This window comes from Podarcis muralis, chromosome 9 (genome assembly GCF_964188315.1).
Source record: "Podarcis muralis chromosome 9, rPodMur119.hap1.1, whole genome shotgun sequence".
NCBI classification, from domain to species: domain Eukaryota; kingdom Metazoa; phylum Chordata; class Lepidosauria; order Squamata; family Lacertidae; genus Podarcis; species Podarcis muralis.
The window spans coordinates 2,009,961-2,023,225 of NC_135663.1; the positions used below are offsets into that span (position 1 = coordinate 2,009,961).

General features: G+C 43.4%; 1 protein-coding gene across 1 annotated transcript in view; it reads right to left on the reverse strand.

Moving 5' to 3' along the window:
• The window catches only part of LOC114604422 (uncharacterized), a 38,734-nt gene that overhangs the window by 23,381 nt on the left and 2,088 nt on the right, over positions 1 to 13,265 (reverse strand). The window contains exons 2-11 of the mRNA XM_077933705.1: positions 12,612 to 12,673; positions 11,975 to 12,016; positions 10,656 to 11,236; positions 9,512 to 9,568; positions 9,073 to 9,221; positions 8,035 to 8,096; positions 7,326 to 7,367; positions 5,866 to 6,095; positions 5,278 to 5,334; positions 4,839 to 4,987 (exon numbers count right to left, since the gene is read on the reverse strand). Of these exons, the coding sequence (XP_077789831.1) occupies positions 4,839 to 4,987; positions 5,278 to 5,334; positions 5,866 to 6,095; positions 7,326 to 7,367; positions 8,035 to 8,096; positions 9,073 to 9,221; positions 9,512 to 9,568; positions 10,656 to 11,236; positions 11,975 to 12,016; positions 12,612 to 12,673 (1,431 nt within the window). The remainder of the gene's footprint in view (positions 1 to 4,838; positions 4,988 to 5,277; positions 5,335 to 5,865; positions 6,096 to 7,325; positions 7,368 to 8,034; positions 8,097 to 9,072; positions 9,222 to 9,511; positions 9,569 to 10,655; positions 11,237 to 11,974; positions 12,017 to 12,611; positions 12,674 to 13,265) is intronic.

The following is a 13,265-nucleotide window of genomic DNA, read 5'->3' on the forward strand; positions in this document are numbered from 1 at the left end:
TTAGATTGGGCAGAAGACAAAATAGAAAGAAACCAAGGGACTGTATAATAACATTAAGATCCAAAGAGGAAAGAGACAAAATTTTAAATTTACACTTCCGAAAATCTTTAGAGATTGAGGACTCTTTTGTGGAAATTTTCAGGGATATCCCTAAATACATTTTGGAAGTGAGAGCCCACTACAAGGATTTGGTTTATCTGCTGAGAAAGAACAGTCTACCCTTCAGGTGGGAATTCCCACAAGGCCTGTCTTTTAATTACAAAGGAAAGAAAGTTAAAATAAGAACAGTACAAGACAAAGAGCAATTTCTGGGAAAAAATGAGGAAGACCTCCTGAAGGGGGTGGTGGAACTGGAATCAACCCCAGTGGCAAAGGAAGCAGCAGATATCCAGAACTTAACATTTGGACTCAAACCATCGACGGAGGAGGAAAAACAACTTGGAGCAGTCGGAGGGGAAAGTAAATAAATAACAAGATGGCTCTGCAATTTCTAAGTTGGAACTGCAATGGTCTGAACCTTCCCAGAAAAAGGCGTGATGTGTTTCATATTTTGAAAAAAGAACAATTGGACTTGATTTGTTTACAAGAAACCCATGTGACTAGGATACACAGAAAATTACTTATTAACAAAAGATTAGGACAGGAATTTATTTCATCGGATAAAGTTAAGAAGAGAGGAGTGGTGATTTATGCAAAGGAAAAGCTAGTTCCAAAATTGATTTTTAAAGATGAACAAGGAAGATTTCTGGCAATTGAAATACAAGTCCAAGGAGAAAAATTATTGATAGTTGGAATTTACGCACCAAATGAAGGGAAGGCAGAATTTTTTAAGAATTTGCATGAGATTTTAATGGACTATCTGGACTACAATGTAATTATGATGGGAGATATGAATGGTGTGGTTTCCACAAACAAGGACAAAGCACAAAGACAGGTGGTCTCTAAGGATGGGAGACTACCAAAGACTTTCTTTGAAATGACTGAAAATATGGACTTGATCGACATTTGGAGAACAAGGAACCCTCTTGAGAGAGAGGGAACCTTTTTCTCTGAAGCAAAAATGACATGGACAAGAATTGACCAAATATGGGTCACTAGTGGGATGGCTCCAAAGATAAAAAAAGTAGAAATCTGCCCAAAGACTTGCTCTGACCATAACGCCGTAAAGATGGAGATGAAACTAACAACAGCTGGTTCCTTCAGATGGAGAATGAATGACACCCTATTTAGAGATGAAGAGATCTACAAAAAGGCCCAAAAAACTTTGAAAGACTATTTTGAGATAAATCTGAAAACAGAGGTGGAGAAAAGAGTAATTTGGGACGCAAGTAAAGCCGTGATGCGAGGTTTCCTAATACAACAGAACTCTATAAAGAGGAAGAAACAAAATGAGAAGAAAGATAATATTCTGGAAAAGATAAAAGAAGGAGAAAAGAAATTGAGGTCTAAACCAAAGTCTCATGAGATTTTGAGAGAAATTAAATTTTACCAGATGCAGTATATGGAACTGATGAACCAAGAGATAGAATGGAAAATTAAGCAAATGAGACAAAGGACATTTGAATCAGCAGACAAATGTGGGAAACTTCTAGCATGGCAATTGAAGAAGAGACAAAAACTAAACATGGTTACAAGTCTAGAGGTGGAAGGAAAGAATATCTATAAACCAAATGAGATTAGTAACTGTTTTCAGAGTTATTTCAGAAGACTGTACGCACGAGGGCCGGTGAATGAAGGTGAAATAGACGAATTTCTTAAGAAATATGGATTACAAAAAATTTCACAACAAAGTAAAATGGTTTTGAATGAGAAAATAACAGAACAGGAAATAGAGGGTGCCATTCAAAATATGCAATTGGGAAAATCTCCAGGACCAGACGGATTGACTTCCAGATACTATAAAGCTTTGAAAGAATGGTTGGTACAACCGCTGAAGGAGGTCTGTAATGAAATTTTAGAGGGGGAAAAGGCACCTGAATCGTGGAAAGAAGCGTTCATTACACTTATACCAAAAACTGAGACTGAAAAGAATCAAATTAAGAACTACCGCCCTATATCACTACTTAATGTGGATTACAAAATTTTTGCAGACATTTTGGCAAAAAGACTGAAGAAAGCTCTGGTGGGAGAGATTCATAAGGACCAAGCTGGCTTTCTTCCAGGGAGACATATGTCAGACAATGTGAGAAATATAATAGACATTATGGAATTGTTAGAAGCTAATATTAATACGAAGGCTGTTCTAATATTCGTGGACGCGGAGAAAGCCTTTGATAATATTTCTTGGAGTTTTATGAAGAAGAATCTCCAAGGGATGGGGGTAGGCCAAGGTTTTGAAAATGGTATAGGTGCAATATACTCTGAACAAAAAGCAAAGTTAATTGTAAATAATGTGGTTACTGAAGAATTTCCGATAGAAAAAGGGACACGACAAGGGTGCCCAATATCCCCATTACTTTTTATATCTGTCTTGGAGGTTTTGTTAAATATGATTAGAGGGGACCAGCTGGTTAAAGGAGTTCAGGTCGGAGCCAAACAATATAAACTGAGGGCTTTTGCAGATGACTTAGTCTTAACTTTACAACAGCCAGACACTAGTACGAAAAGAGTTCTAGAATTAATTCAAGTATTTGGTCAAGTAGCAGGATTTAAGTTGAACAAGCAAAAAACTAAAGTTCTGGAGAAAAATTTAACAAATGTGGAAAAAGAGAGGTTTCAGTGTGAAACGGGATTAATGGTGGCAAAGAAAGTGAAATACCTGGGGATTAATTTGACATCTAAGAATGTGAACTTATTTAAAGATAACTATGATAAATGTTGGACAGAAGTAAAGAAAGATCTAGAAATATGGTCAAACTTGAGACTTTCCTTGTTAGGTCGAATTGCTGTTATCAAGATGAATGTTTTGCCTAGAATGTTATTTTTGTTTCAGACATTGCAGATTGTGGACAAAATGGACTGTTTCAGGAAGTGGCAGAAAGACATATCCAAATTTGTCTGGCAGGGCAAAAAGCCCAGAATAAAATTTAAGATACTAACGGATGCAAAAGAAAGAGGGGGGTTTGCCCTGCCGGACTTAAGACTGTATTATGAATCGGCAGCTTTCTGCTGGTTGAAAGATTGGCTACTTCTTGAGAATACAGACATTTTAGATCTGGAAGGGTTCGATAACAGATTCGGTTGGCATGCATATATATGGTATGACAAGGTAAAAACTCATAAAGGTTTTAAAAACCATCTTGTTAGGAAATCATTATACAATGTTTGGATTCGTTATAAAGATTTGTTGGAAAATAAAACCCCAAGGTGGCTGTCGCCAATGGAGGCTAAGGAGGTGAAAAAATTCAATATGGAATCTAAATGGCCAAGATATGGAGAAATTTTAGAACAAGAGGGTGATAAAGTGAAATTACAGAGCTATGAGAAATTGAAGTCTAAAGTGCGAGATTGGCTCCATTATTTTCAAATAATGGAGGTGTTTAAACAAGACAGAAAAATTGGCTTCCAGGTGGAGAGATCAAAATTAGAAACAGAATTGTTAGAACCCAATACTAAGATTTTGTCAAGAATGTATAACTTGTTGCTGGAATGGAATACACAAGATGAAACAGTTAAATCAGCTATGATTAAGTGGGCACAAGACATTGGGCACAATATTATGTTTGCAGACTGGGAACAGTTATGGACCACCGGTATAAAGTTCACGGCATGTAATGCCTTAAGAGAGAATATTATGAAAATGATTTACAGGTGGTACATGACCCCAGTCAAGCTTGCAAAAATTTATCATCTGCCCAACAATAAATGCTGGAAATGTAATGAAACTGAAGGTACCTTTTATCACCTTTGGTGGACGTGTCCGAGGATTAAGGCCTTCTGGGAAATGATTTATAATGAAATAAAGAAGGTACTTAAATGTACCTTTCACAAGAAACCAGAGGCCTTTCTCCTGGGCATGGTCGGCCAATTGGTGTCAAAAAGAGATAGGACGTTTTTTATGTATGCTACTACAGCAGCAAGGGTTCTTATAGCAAAGTATTAGAAGACACAAGAACTACCCACGTTGGAAGAATGGCAGACGAAGGTGATTGACTACATGGGACTGGCCGAGATGACAGGCAGAATCCGCGACCAGGGAAAAGAGACAGTGGAGAATGATTGGAAGAATTTTAAAATGTATCTTAAGAATTGTTGTAAAATTAATGAATGCTAAAATGTCAAGGGTATAGGAAAAAGAGGATTACAGTTGTAAATGACTTTTACGTAAGAGAGAAGGAGGTAAACAATGAGTAATCAGTTAAATTAAATGAGGACTTGCTGATGAAATGCTGAAACAGGGATGCAGAAAGGGGAGGTATGGGGAAGTCGGTGAAATAAGATTTATGAAAAGAAGGTTCTGAAATTATACGTGTTTATGTGTTTGTTTGTTTTGTGTATTGTGTATTGTATTGTTTTTTATTATGTGTTGGAAAATTAATAAAAATATTTTTAAAAAAACAAAACTATTTTTTTAAAAAAAATCACGGCATATTCATTTTTTTATAAAAATAAAACACTAAGTTCCACTTAGTGATATGCCCAAAACTGATGTGACTTCCGTCCATTAAACCTCAAATCTGGTCATTAAAGGCCATGAGAGTCTGTGGCAGTGTTCAAAACTAGCCACGTGCCAAGCACATCTTGCACTTCGCTATCAGAAACTTACAACCAAGTGGAGATGCCTGGGTGCCATAGTCCTCATAGCGTAAGATCTGCTTGAAAGCCAGAGTGGAAAATACACTCATCCTGGGCTCAATACAACCATGTGCACTTTTTTTCTGCAAAAACAAAGAACTCACCATCATACTTGAACATTCTATTTTACACAGAGAACACATGTGTGGAAGTACTGTTGGCGACACAGCATGATAATCATTCATCATTGACGGAGATGGAGATTCTGAAGACGGAGGCATAAACGAAGCCACTGAAGGTACCATAGGTCCTGCTGAAGGAAGGCATGATTCTGTTATGCAACACAGATGGATGCCAACTAAATTCCAGGAGAGAGGGTGCCAAGGGCAAAGGCCACCTCGGAACTTGCTCCTACTGGATATCTCCTTCCCACCCCCCAAAATGATCATTTCCCATCAACTACTCTACACAGTGAGGTGCCCAGTAGAGAGGGGACAGTAAGCAAATAATGTATCAGGGTCTGCTCCAGCTGAGCCCCTCCCATCCTCCCGGGCCATTATGAAGAGCCACTCTGGTGTAGTGGTTAGTGTGTCAGACACAGACCTGGGAGAGCAGATTTGGCTGGAGGTTTCCTGGAGCTTCCTGCTTCTGCAGATGACGCTAAAGAGGGGGAGAAAAAGCAAGTGGATCATTATTATTAACAATAGTATTAAATTGGTATACCGCCCTCCATCCATCCATCTCAGGGCGGTTCACAACATAAAAGTACAAGATTAAAAACCCAAAACATACAAAATAGAAACAAGAACAAAATGGAACCAATACCACCCCCCTTGCAACAAAGGTCTACCCTGCATAGCATGAGTGCAAGAAGGTTATTGTACTAAGCAACTGTAAAAACTACAAAGTGGGTGGGGGAAACTCCAGAGGAGTGAAATGGCTGAGATCAACCAACATCCCCTTTTGAAATGGGTTGTAGAGTCACTCACACAATCCAATATAGGAACAGGCTTGGTCTCCTTGGCAGGCATTATATTGACACAATGACAAAGCCAGGAGAAAAACCCCAGAACAGAACAAACTATTCACTGAGCCAAAGCCACTGCAACACGCCTGCCATTATCACACACATAATCCTGCTTACAAAAAACCAAAGGCCAGTTAATGAAGCATCTGTAACATCCACCTTACCTGGAGATTCAGTTGATTTTCCCAGTTCTCTCTTCTGACTAGAAGAGCTTTGAGAACTTGAGCTGGGGGAGCTTGGTCGCTCTGAAGACCTGGACCTACGTCTGTAGTTCCTAGATCGTGACCCAGTCTGACTCGAGGCATGGCCAGATATTGAGTGCTCTGAAGCGTTTGGGTTAGAACTGGTAGAGCATGGCATTGGAATATGTTTTTCCTTCTTGTCACCTTCATGTCTGCAAGAGGCAGAAAAAACAGGATTTGAATGACTTCTCTTTTTCAAATGTAAAAGGAAAAATCAGATCTGTCAAGATGTTATTTTTGCAAACGGAAATCAACTACAGTGATGCCTCGCAAGACGAATGCCTCACAAGACGGAAAACCCACTAGACGAAAGGGTTTTCCGTTTTGGAGGTGCTTCGCAAAACGAATTTCCTATGGGCTTGCTTCGCAAGACGCAAATGTCTTGCAAGTTCCTGAGGGTTTTTTTCCTCCCCCCCCCCTTTTCCCCAAGCCTCTAAGCCGCTTATCAGCTGATCCTCTAAGCCGCTTATCAGCTGATCCTCTAAGCCGCTTATCAGCTGATCCGCTAAGCCGCTTATCAGCTGATCCGCTAAGCCGCTTATCAGCTGATCCGCTAAGCCGCTTATCAGCTGATCCGCTAAGCCACTTATCAGCTGATCCGCTAAGCCACTTATCAGCTGATCCGCTAAGCCCGCTAAGCTGCTAATAGCGCTAAGCCGCTAATGGGCTTGCTTCGCAAGACGAAAAAACCGCAAGACGAAGAGACTCGCGGAACGGATTCTTTTCGTCTTGCGAGGCACCACAGTAGAAGTAAGAACTCTCAGGGTTAAAGCTAAAAGCATCAAAAGCCTACAGAATACGGCTGATGGGCCTGCAGCATCCAATGACTAAAGGAACTCAGATGCTGGGAACAGAATGCCCAGCTTCATACCAGAAAATTATGGCTGCCACCTGCACTGGCAATGGCTACCTGCCTGCTAGTGGCTTAGCTGCAGTGCAACCCACAGCTGCTCAGCCAGCTGGCCCCTGGAGCCTTAGAACGAAGACACGAGGGCCTGCAGTCTGAGTTAAGCATCTCCTACATGTACTGCTCAGTGACAACCGGTAACCTGGGGTGGAAAATATTATCTGGGGGGGTTGGTTACTTTTTCTGCAGAAGTGTTCTTTGTTACATGGTTCCTAAGAAGGAATGAACGGGGGCCAACTGCAGATACTTGCAGTTTTCACTTTTGAGTTTTCTCTATTAAATACAATGAAAGACCAGAATTAGATCACAGATCACTTTCTTGGGCATCAGAAAATGTCCCAGTGCAGAATGCCCAGATGCAAATTTCCCATTCAAAATGTCTCCAAAAACCCACACCATCGGGGACAAGAGGGAATTGAGATTAATGCAGCCTAATTCTCATTACTGAGTATTCATGTTGAGATTAGAAGGTTACCTCTGTAACAAAGAGCATTCTTCTGGATTCCAGTCAGGATACCTGTTTCAAGAAAAGCCAGCAAAACAGCTGTGTTATTCATTTGACACAGTACATGTACTCCATTCCATTATCATAGAATCATAGAGTTGGAATAGACCACAAGGGCCATCGAGTCCAACCCCCTGCCAAGCAGGAAACTATCATTCAGGCAAGTTTCTAAAACTGTCAATTATTTCTTTCTCTTTTGTCCAAATTATTGATCTCTTACTACTGATCTTCTGGGGAAGTTTAAAGGTGATTCCATGAGGATTCCCTGACTCTTTGATCCAGTATTCCAAAAGCTCCCTGGTATGAGACTCAGGCCCCAGCTCCTCCAAGAACTGGTTTGTCCTGAAGCCACACCTCATAAAACTCTGCTCATGCTCCACAGGCATCTAAAAGCCACTGAATGCAAGATGAGATGCCTCTGAGCTTCTGCCTTCTTCCCTGGTTCAGCTCCACAATCGGCCTACAGACCACTTATACAAATTCAAGCAAAACACAACCTAGAGCAGGCACCGTTCCTTCAAAGCTGAACTCCCACAACTTCCTTGGCTGAGGTTTGTGACAAGGCATGTAAGCAACGGCTCTGCTGCTTTTAGCAAAGCCCTGAGGTATCCAGGCAGTCATTTTCAAACCATTTCAAATCCTGAATCTATTCCCAATAAATTAAAATGAAAGGCCTTACTGTTGGCGTAGCTCATCACATTTCTCGGAGTGTGCAGCAGTGCGCACGTGCAGATTCCAGCCCTACAGGGAGGGAGGGAAGAAATCAGCATAAGAACATAAAAAAGCCCGGCTGATAGATGAGAACAAAGTGTCACCGAGTCCAGCATCCCATCTACTGCGGCAGTCAGTCAGTATGCTTCTGAGAAACCCACAGAAGGGTCCTCCTCTGCTTCTGAGCAGCAACTATTAAAAAAAACAAACCCTAATGGTATATACGGTATATAGGATTTTTGCCAACTGACACCTTGGGTTAAGAAGCCATTTGTCACCTAGGTTATATACAGTGGTGCCCCGCAAGACGAATGCCTCGCAAGACGAAAAACTCGCTAGATGAAAGGGTTTTCCGTTTTTTGAGTCGTTCCGCAAGACGAATTTCCCTATGGGCTTGCTTCGCAAGACGATACGTCTTGCGAGTTCTTGCGAGTTTGTTTCCGTTTTCTTTAAGCCGCTAAGCCGTTAATAGCCGCTAATAGCCGTGCTTCGCAAGATGAAAAAACCGCAAAATGAAGAGACTCGCGGAACAGATTAATTTCGTCTTGCGAGGCACCACTGTATCTGAGTTTCTACAGCAGAGTAGAAACACACACTCACCTGCCCTTCAGTCCTGTGTATGAGTTTAACACTGGACAATGTTCAATACTGTACTGCAATGCATTTAATATTAAAATAGACAACAGCAGCTCAAAGTCAGATAAGACAAGACTCTCCAGGCATGGTGTCAGGTTTGAATCCCACCGATGTCAAATGGGCTTTCTGGATGTGGGGATTCATGAGGCCCTGAGGTGGCAGAGATGTCTCCTTGGGGATTAGGGGAGGGGAGATATGCTGCAGTGATGCTGTCCAACAACATTTGGAAGTCACCATGTTGACTTCCCCAGGATAACATCAACCACTCCTCATAGCGTAAGATCTGCTTGAAAGCCAGAGTGGAAAATACACTCATCCTGGGCTCAATACAACTGTGTGCACTTTTTTTCTGCAAAGACAAAGAACTCACCATCAAACTTGAACATTCTATTTTACACAGAGAACACACGTGTGGAAGTACTGTTGGCGACACAGCATGATAATCATTCATCATTGACGGAGATGGAGATTCTGAAGACGGAGGCATAAACGAAGCCACTGAAGGTACCATAGGTCCTGCTGAAGGAAGGCATGATTCTGTTATGCAACACAGATGGATGCCAACTAAATTCCAGGAGAGAGGGTGCCAAGGGCAAAGGCCACCTCGGAACTTGCTCCTACTGGATATCCCCTTCCCGCCCCCCAAAATGATCATTTCCCATCAACTACTCTACACAGTGAGGTGCCCAGTAGAGAGGGGACAGTAAGCAAATAATGTATCAGGGTCTGCTCCAGCTGAGCCCCTCCCATCCTCCCGGGCCATTATGAAGAGCCACTCTGGTGTAGTGGTTAGTGTGCCAGACACAGACCTGGGAGAGCAGATTTGGCTGGAGGTTTCTTGGAGCTTCCTGCTTCTGCAGACGACGCTAAAGAGGAGGAGAAAAAGCAAGTGGATCATTATTATTATTAGCAGCAGTATTATTAAATTGGTATACCGCCCTCCATCCATACATCTCAGGGTGGTTTACAACATAAAAATACAAGATGAAAAACCCAAAAGATACAAAATAAAAAGAAGAACAAAATGGAACTGTCAAGGAACTGCCATTGGCTCAGGGGCGAGAGGAGAAAAGCCGTATGGATTAGAGATCCCCCAAAGATCGTGGGAAGCAGCACCTCCTCAGCGGAGGAGAGTAACCACGCCTCCAGTGTAGCGGAGCTTTAGGGCTCGGAGGAGGCGAGGCGGTGCCAGGACAGTTTGCCTGGCGAAAACTGGGAGGAGAGAGGTCCTCCGTTACCCACGCCCTCTCTGCACAGTAGGTTTCCGCGCTGAGAGGGGAGGCGCAGATTGGGAGTCAAGAAACTACTCTGATGGGAAGGTTTAAGGACCGCCCACTCACAGATTCTGCCGGTGAATGAGCGAGCCACGGAATAGTGGCGCTCTGCATGGTGAAGGGTTTTTGGCACCAATAGCGAGGCTTTACATCCGACCAGGGAGGCACTTGCCTGATTGCTCTCGAGTAACCCCCTGATATCCGTACAGGAACCAATACCCGCCCCCCTGCAGTTCATCAACGCTCTATTGCAACAACTTTGGCAACAATACTGCAGGGAAGCAGCAGAATATCTCCCCTGATCCTCGGTCACAGCTGAATTTGCAACAAGGTTCTACCCTGCATAGCATGAGTGCAAGAAGGTCATTGTACTAAGCAACTGTAAAAACTACAAAGTGGGTGGGGGAAACTCCAGAGGAGTGAAATGGCTGAGATCAACCAACATCCCCTTTTGAAATGGGTTGTAGAGTCACTCACACAATCCAATATAGGAACAGGCTTGGTCTCCTTAGCAGGCATTATATTGACACAATGACAAAGCCAGGAGAAAAAGCCCAGAACAGAACAAACTATTCACTGAGCCAAAGCCACTGCAACACGCCTGCCAATATCACACACATAATCCTGCTTAGAAAAAACCGAAGGCCAGTTTCTGAAGCATCTGTAACATCCACCTTACCTGGAGATCTAGTTGATTTTCTCAGTTCTCTCTTCTGGCTAGACGAGGTTTGAGAACTTGAGCTGGGGGAGCTTCGTCGCTCTGAAGACCTGGACCTATGTCTGCGGCTCCTAGATAGTGACCGTTTTCTGCTGCAGGGCCCAGGGCTCCTAGATCGTGACCATTTTCTGCTGTGGGGCCCAGGGCTCCTAGATCGTGACCGTTTTCTCCTGCAACGTTCAGAACTCCTAGATTGTGTCCGTTTTCTCCTGCTACGTTCAGAACTCCTAGATCGTGTCCGTTTTCTCCTGCTACGTTCAGAACTCCTAGATCGTGTCCGTTTTCTCCTGCTACGTTCAGAACTCCTAGATCGTGTCCGTTTTCTCCTGCTACGTTCAGAACTCCTAGATCGTGACCGTTTTCTCCTGCAACGTTCAGAACTCCTAGATCGTGACCGTTTTCTGCTGTGAGGTCCAGGGCTCCTAGATCGTGACCGAGTCTGACTCGAGGCATGGCCAGATATTGAGTGCTCTGAAGCGTTTGGGTTAGAACTGGTAGAGCATGGCATTGGAATATGTTTTTCCTTCTTGTCGCCTTCATGTCTGCAAAAGGCAGAAAAAACAGGATTTGAATGACTTCTCTTTTTCAAATGTAAAAGGAGAAATCAGATCTGCCAAGATGTTATTTTTGCAAATGGAAATCAACTAGAAGTAAGAACTCTCAGGGTTAAAGCTAAAAGCATCAAAAGCCTACAGAATACGGCTGATGGGCCTGCAGCATCCAATGACTAAAGGAACTCAGATGCTGGGAACAGAATGCCCAGCTTCATACCAGAAAATTATGGCTGCCACCTGCACTGGCAATGGCTACCTGCCTGCTAGTGGCTTAGCTGCAGTGCAACCCACAGCTGCTCAGCCAGCTGGCCCCTGGAGCCTTAGAACGAAGACACGAGGGCCTGCAGTCTGAGTTGAGCAGCTCCTGACTTCCGGTCCGCTGCGGAGGACAATGGCGGTGTGCTGAGTGTCGTCCACGACACGGAGCCGGCAGGGAGGCTTGGAGGGCAGCGCTAGAGTTCAGCGCACCCCCAAAAAGCCCCCACAGGAGTGTGGAGACACAAGGGTTCCAGCGGAGTGAAAATCCCCCCCCCCCCCGCTGCCCAATCAATGTTAGGTCTGAGTTAAGCAGCTCCTACATATACTGGTCAGTGACAACCAGTAACCTAGGGCGGAAAATATTATTCCGGGGGGGGGGGTGTGAGGTGGGGGGGGGTACTGTCAGGAATGAGATTACTGCAGCCTAATTCTCATTACTGAGTATTCATGTTGAGATTGAAAGGTTACCTCTGTAACAAAGGGCAGTCTTCTGGATTCCACTCAGGATGCCTATTTCAAAAAAAGCCAACAATACAGCTGTATTATTCATTTGACATAGTACACGTACTCCATTCCATTCATTCAGGCAAGTTCCTAAAACTGTCAAGTACTTCTCTCCCTTTTGTCCAAATTATTGATTTCTTACTACTGATCTTCTGGGGAAGTTTAAAGGTGATTCCATGAAGATTCCCTGACTCTTTGATCCAGTATTCCAAAAGGTCCCTGGCATGAGATTCAGGTCCCAGCCCCTCCAAGAACTGGTTTCTCCTGAAGCCACACCTCATAAAACTCTGCTCATGCTCCACAGGCATCTAAAAGCCACTGAATGCAAGATGAGATGCCTCTGAGCTTCTGCCTTCTTCCCTGGTTCAGCTCCATAATCGGCCTACAGACCACTTATACAAATTCAAGCAAAACACAACCTAGAGCAGGCACCGTTCCTTCAAAGGTGAACTCCCACAATTTCCTTGGCTGAGGTTTGTAGCAAGGCATGTAAGCAACGGCTCTGCTGCTTTTAGCAAAGCCCTGAGCTATCTAGGCAGTCATTTTCAAACCATTTCAAATCCTCAATCTATTCCCAATAAATTAAAATGAAAGGCCTTACCGTTGGCGTAGCTCATCACATTTCTTGGAGTGTGCAGCAGTGCGCACGTGCAGATTCCAGCCCTACAAGGAGGGAGGGAAGAAATCAGCATGAGAACACAAAAAAGCCTGGATGCTAGATGAGAACAAAGCGTCACCTAGTCCAGCTTTGGACTCCTGCGGCCGTCAGCCAGATGCTTCTGAGAAACCCACAGAAGGACCCTCTTCTGCTGCTGCTACTGCTTCTCTCAGCAGCAACTATATTTTTTTTAAAAAAACATAGTGGTATACATTTTTTATAACAATAAAACACTAAGTTCCACTTAGTGATGTGCCCAATACCCATTGATGGGGCTTCCATCTATAAAACTGCATAATCTTGTCATTTAAGGTCATGAGAGTCCGTGGCAGTGCTCAAAACTAGCAGGGGCCAAGCACATTTTGCACCTGGCTACCAGACACTTACAACCAAGTGGAGATGCCTGGGTGCCAGGATGGCGACTGACATCTACACAACCCGCAGGTGCATGCCTGGGGATCCTTGCATCGCAATAGTTTTCACACACTAACACCACATCCTGTAGAATTCTATCAGTTATATTTTGGTCCGTGACACCATTCAGAAAAGGAGGTAGGAATAGGCCGGTATATATGTGGAATGTCCCTGCACCAAGTG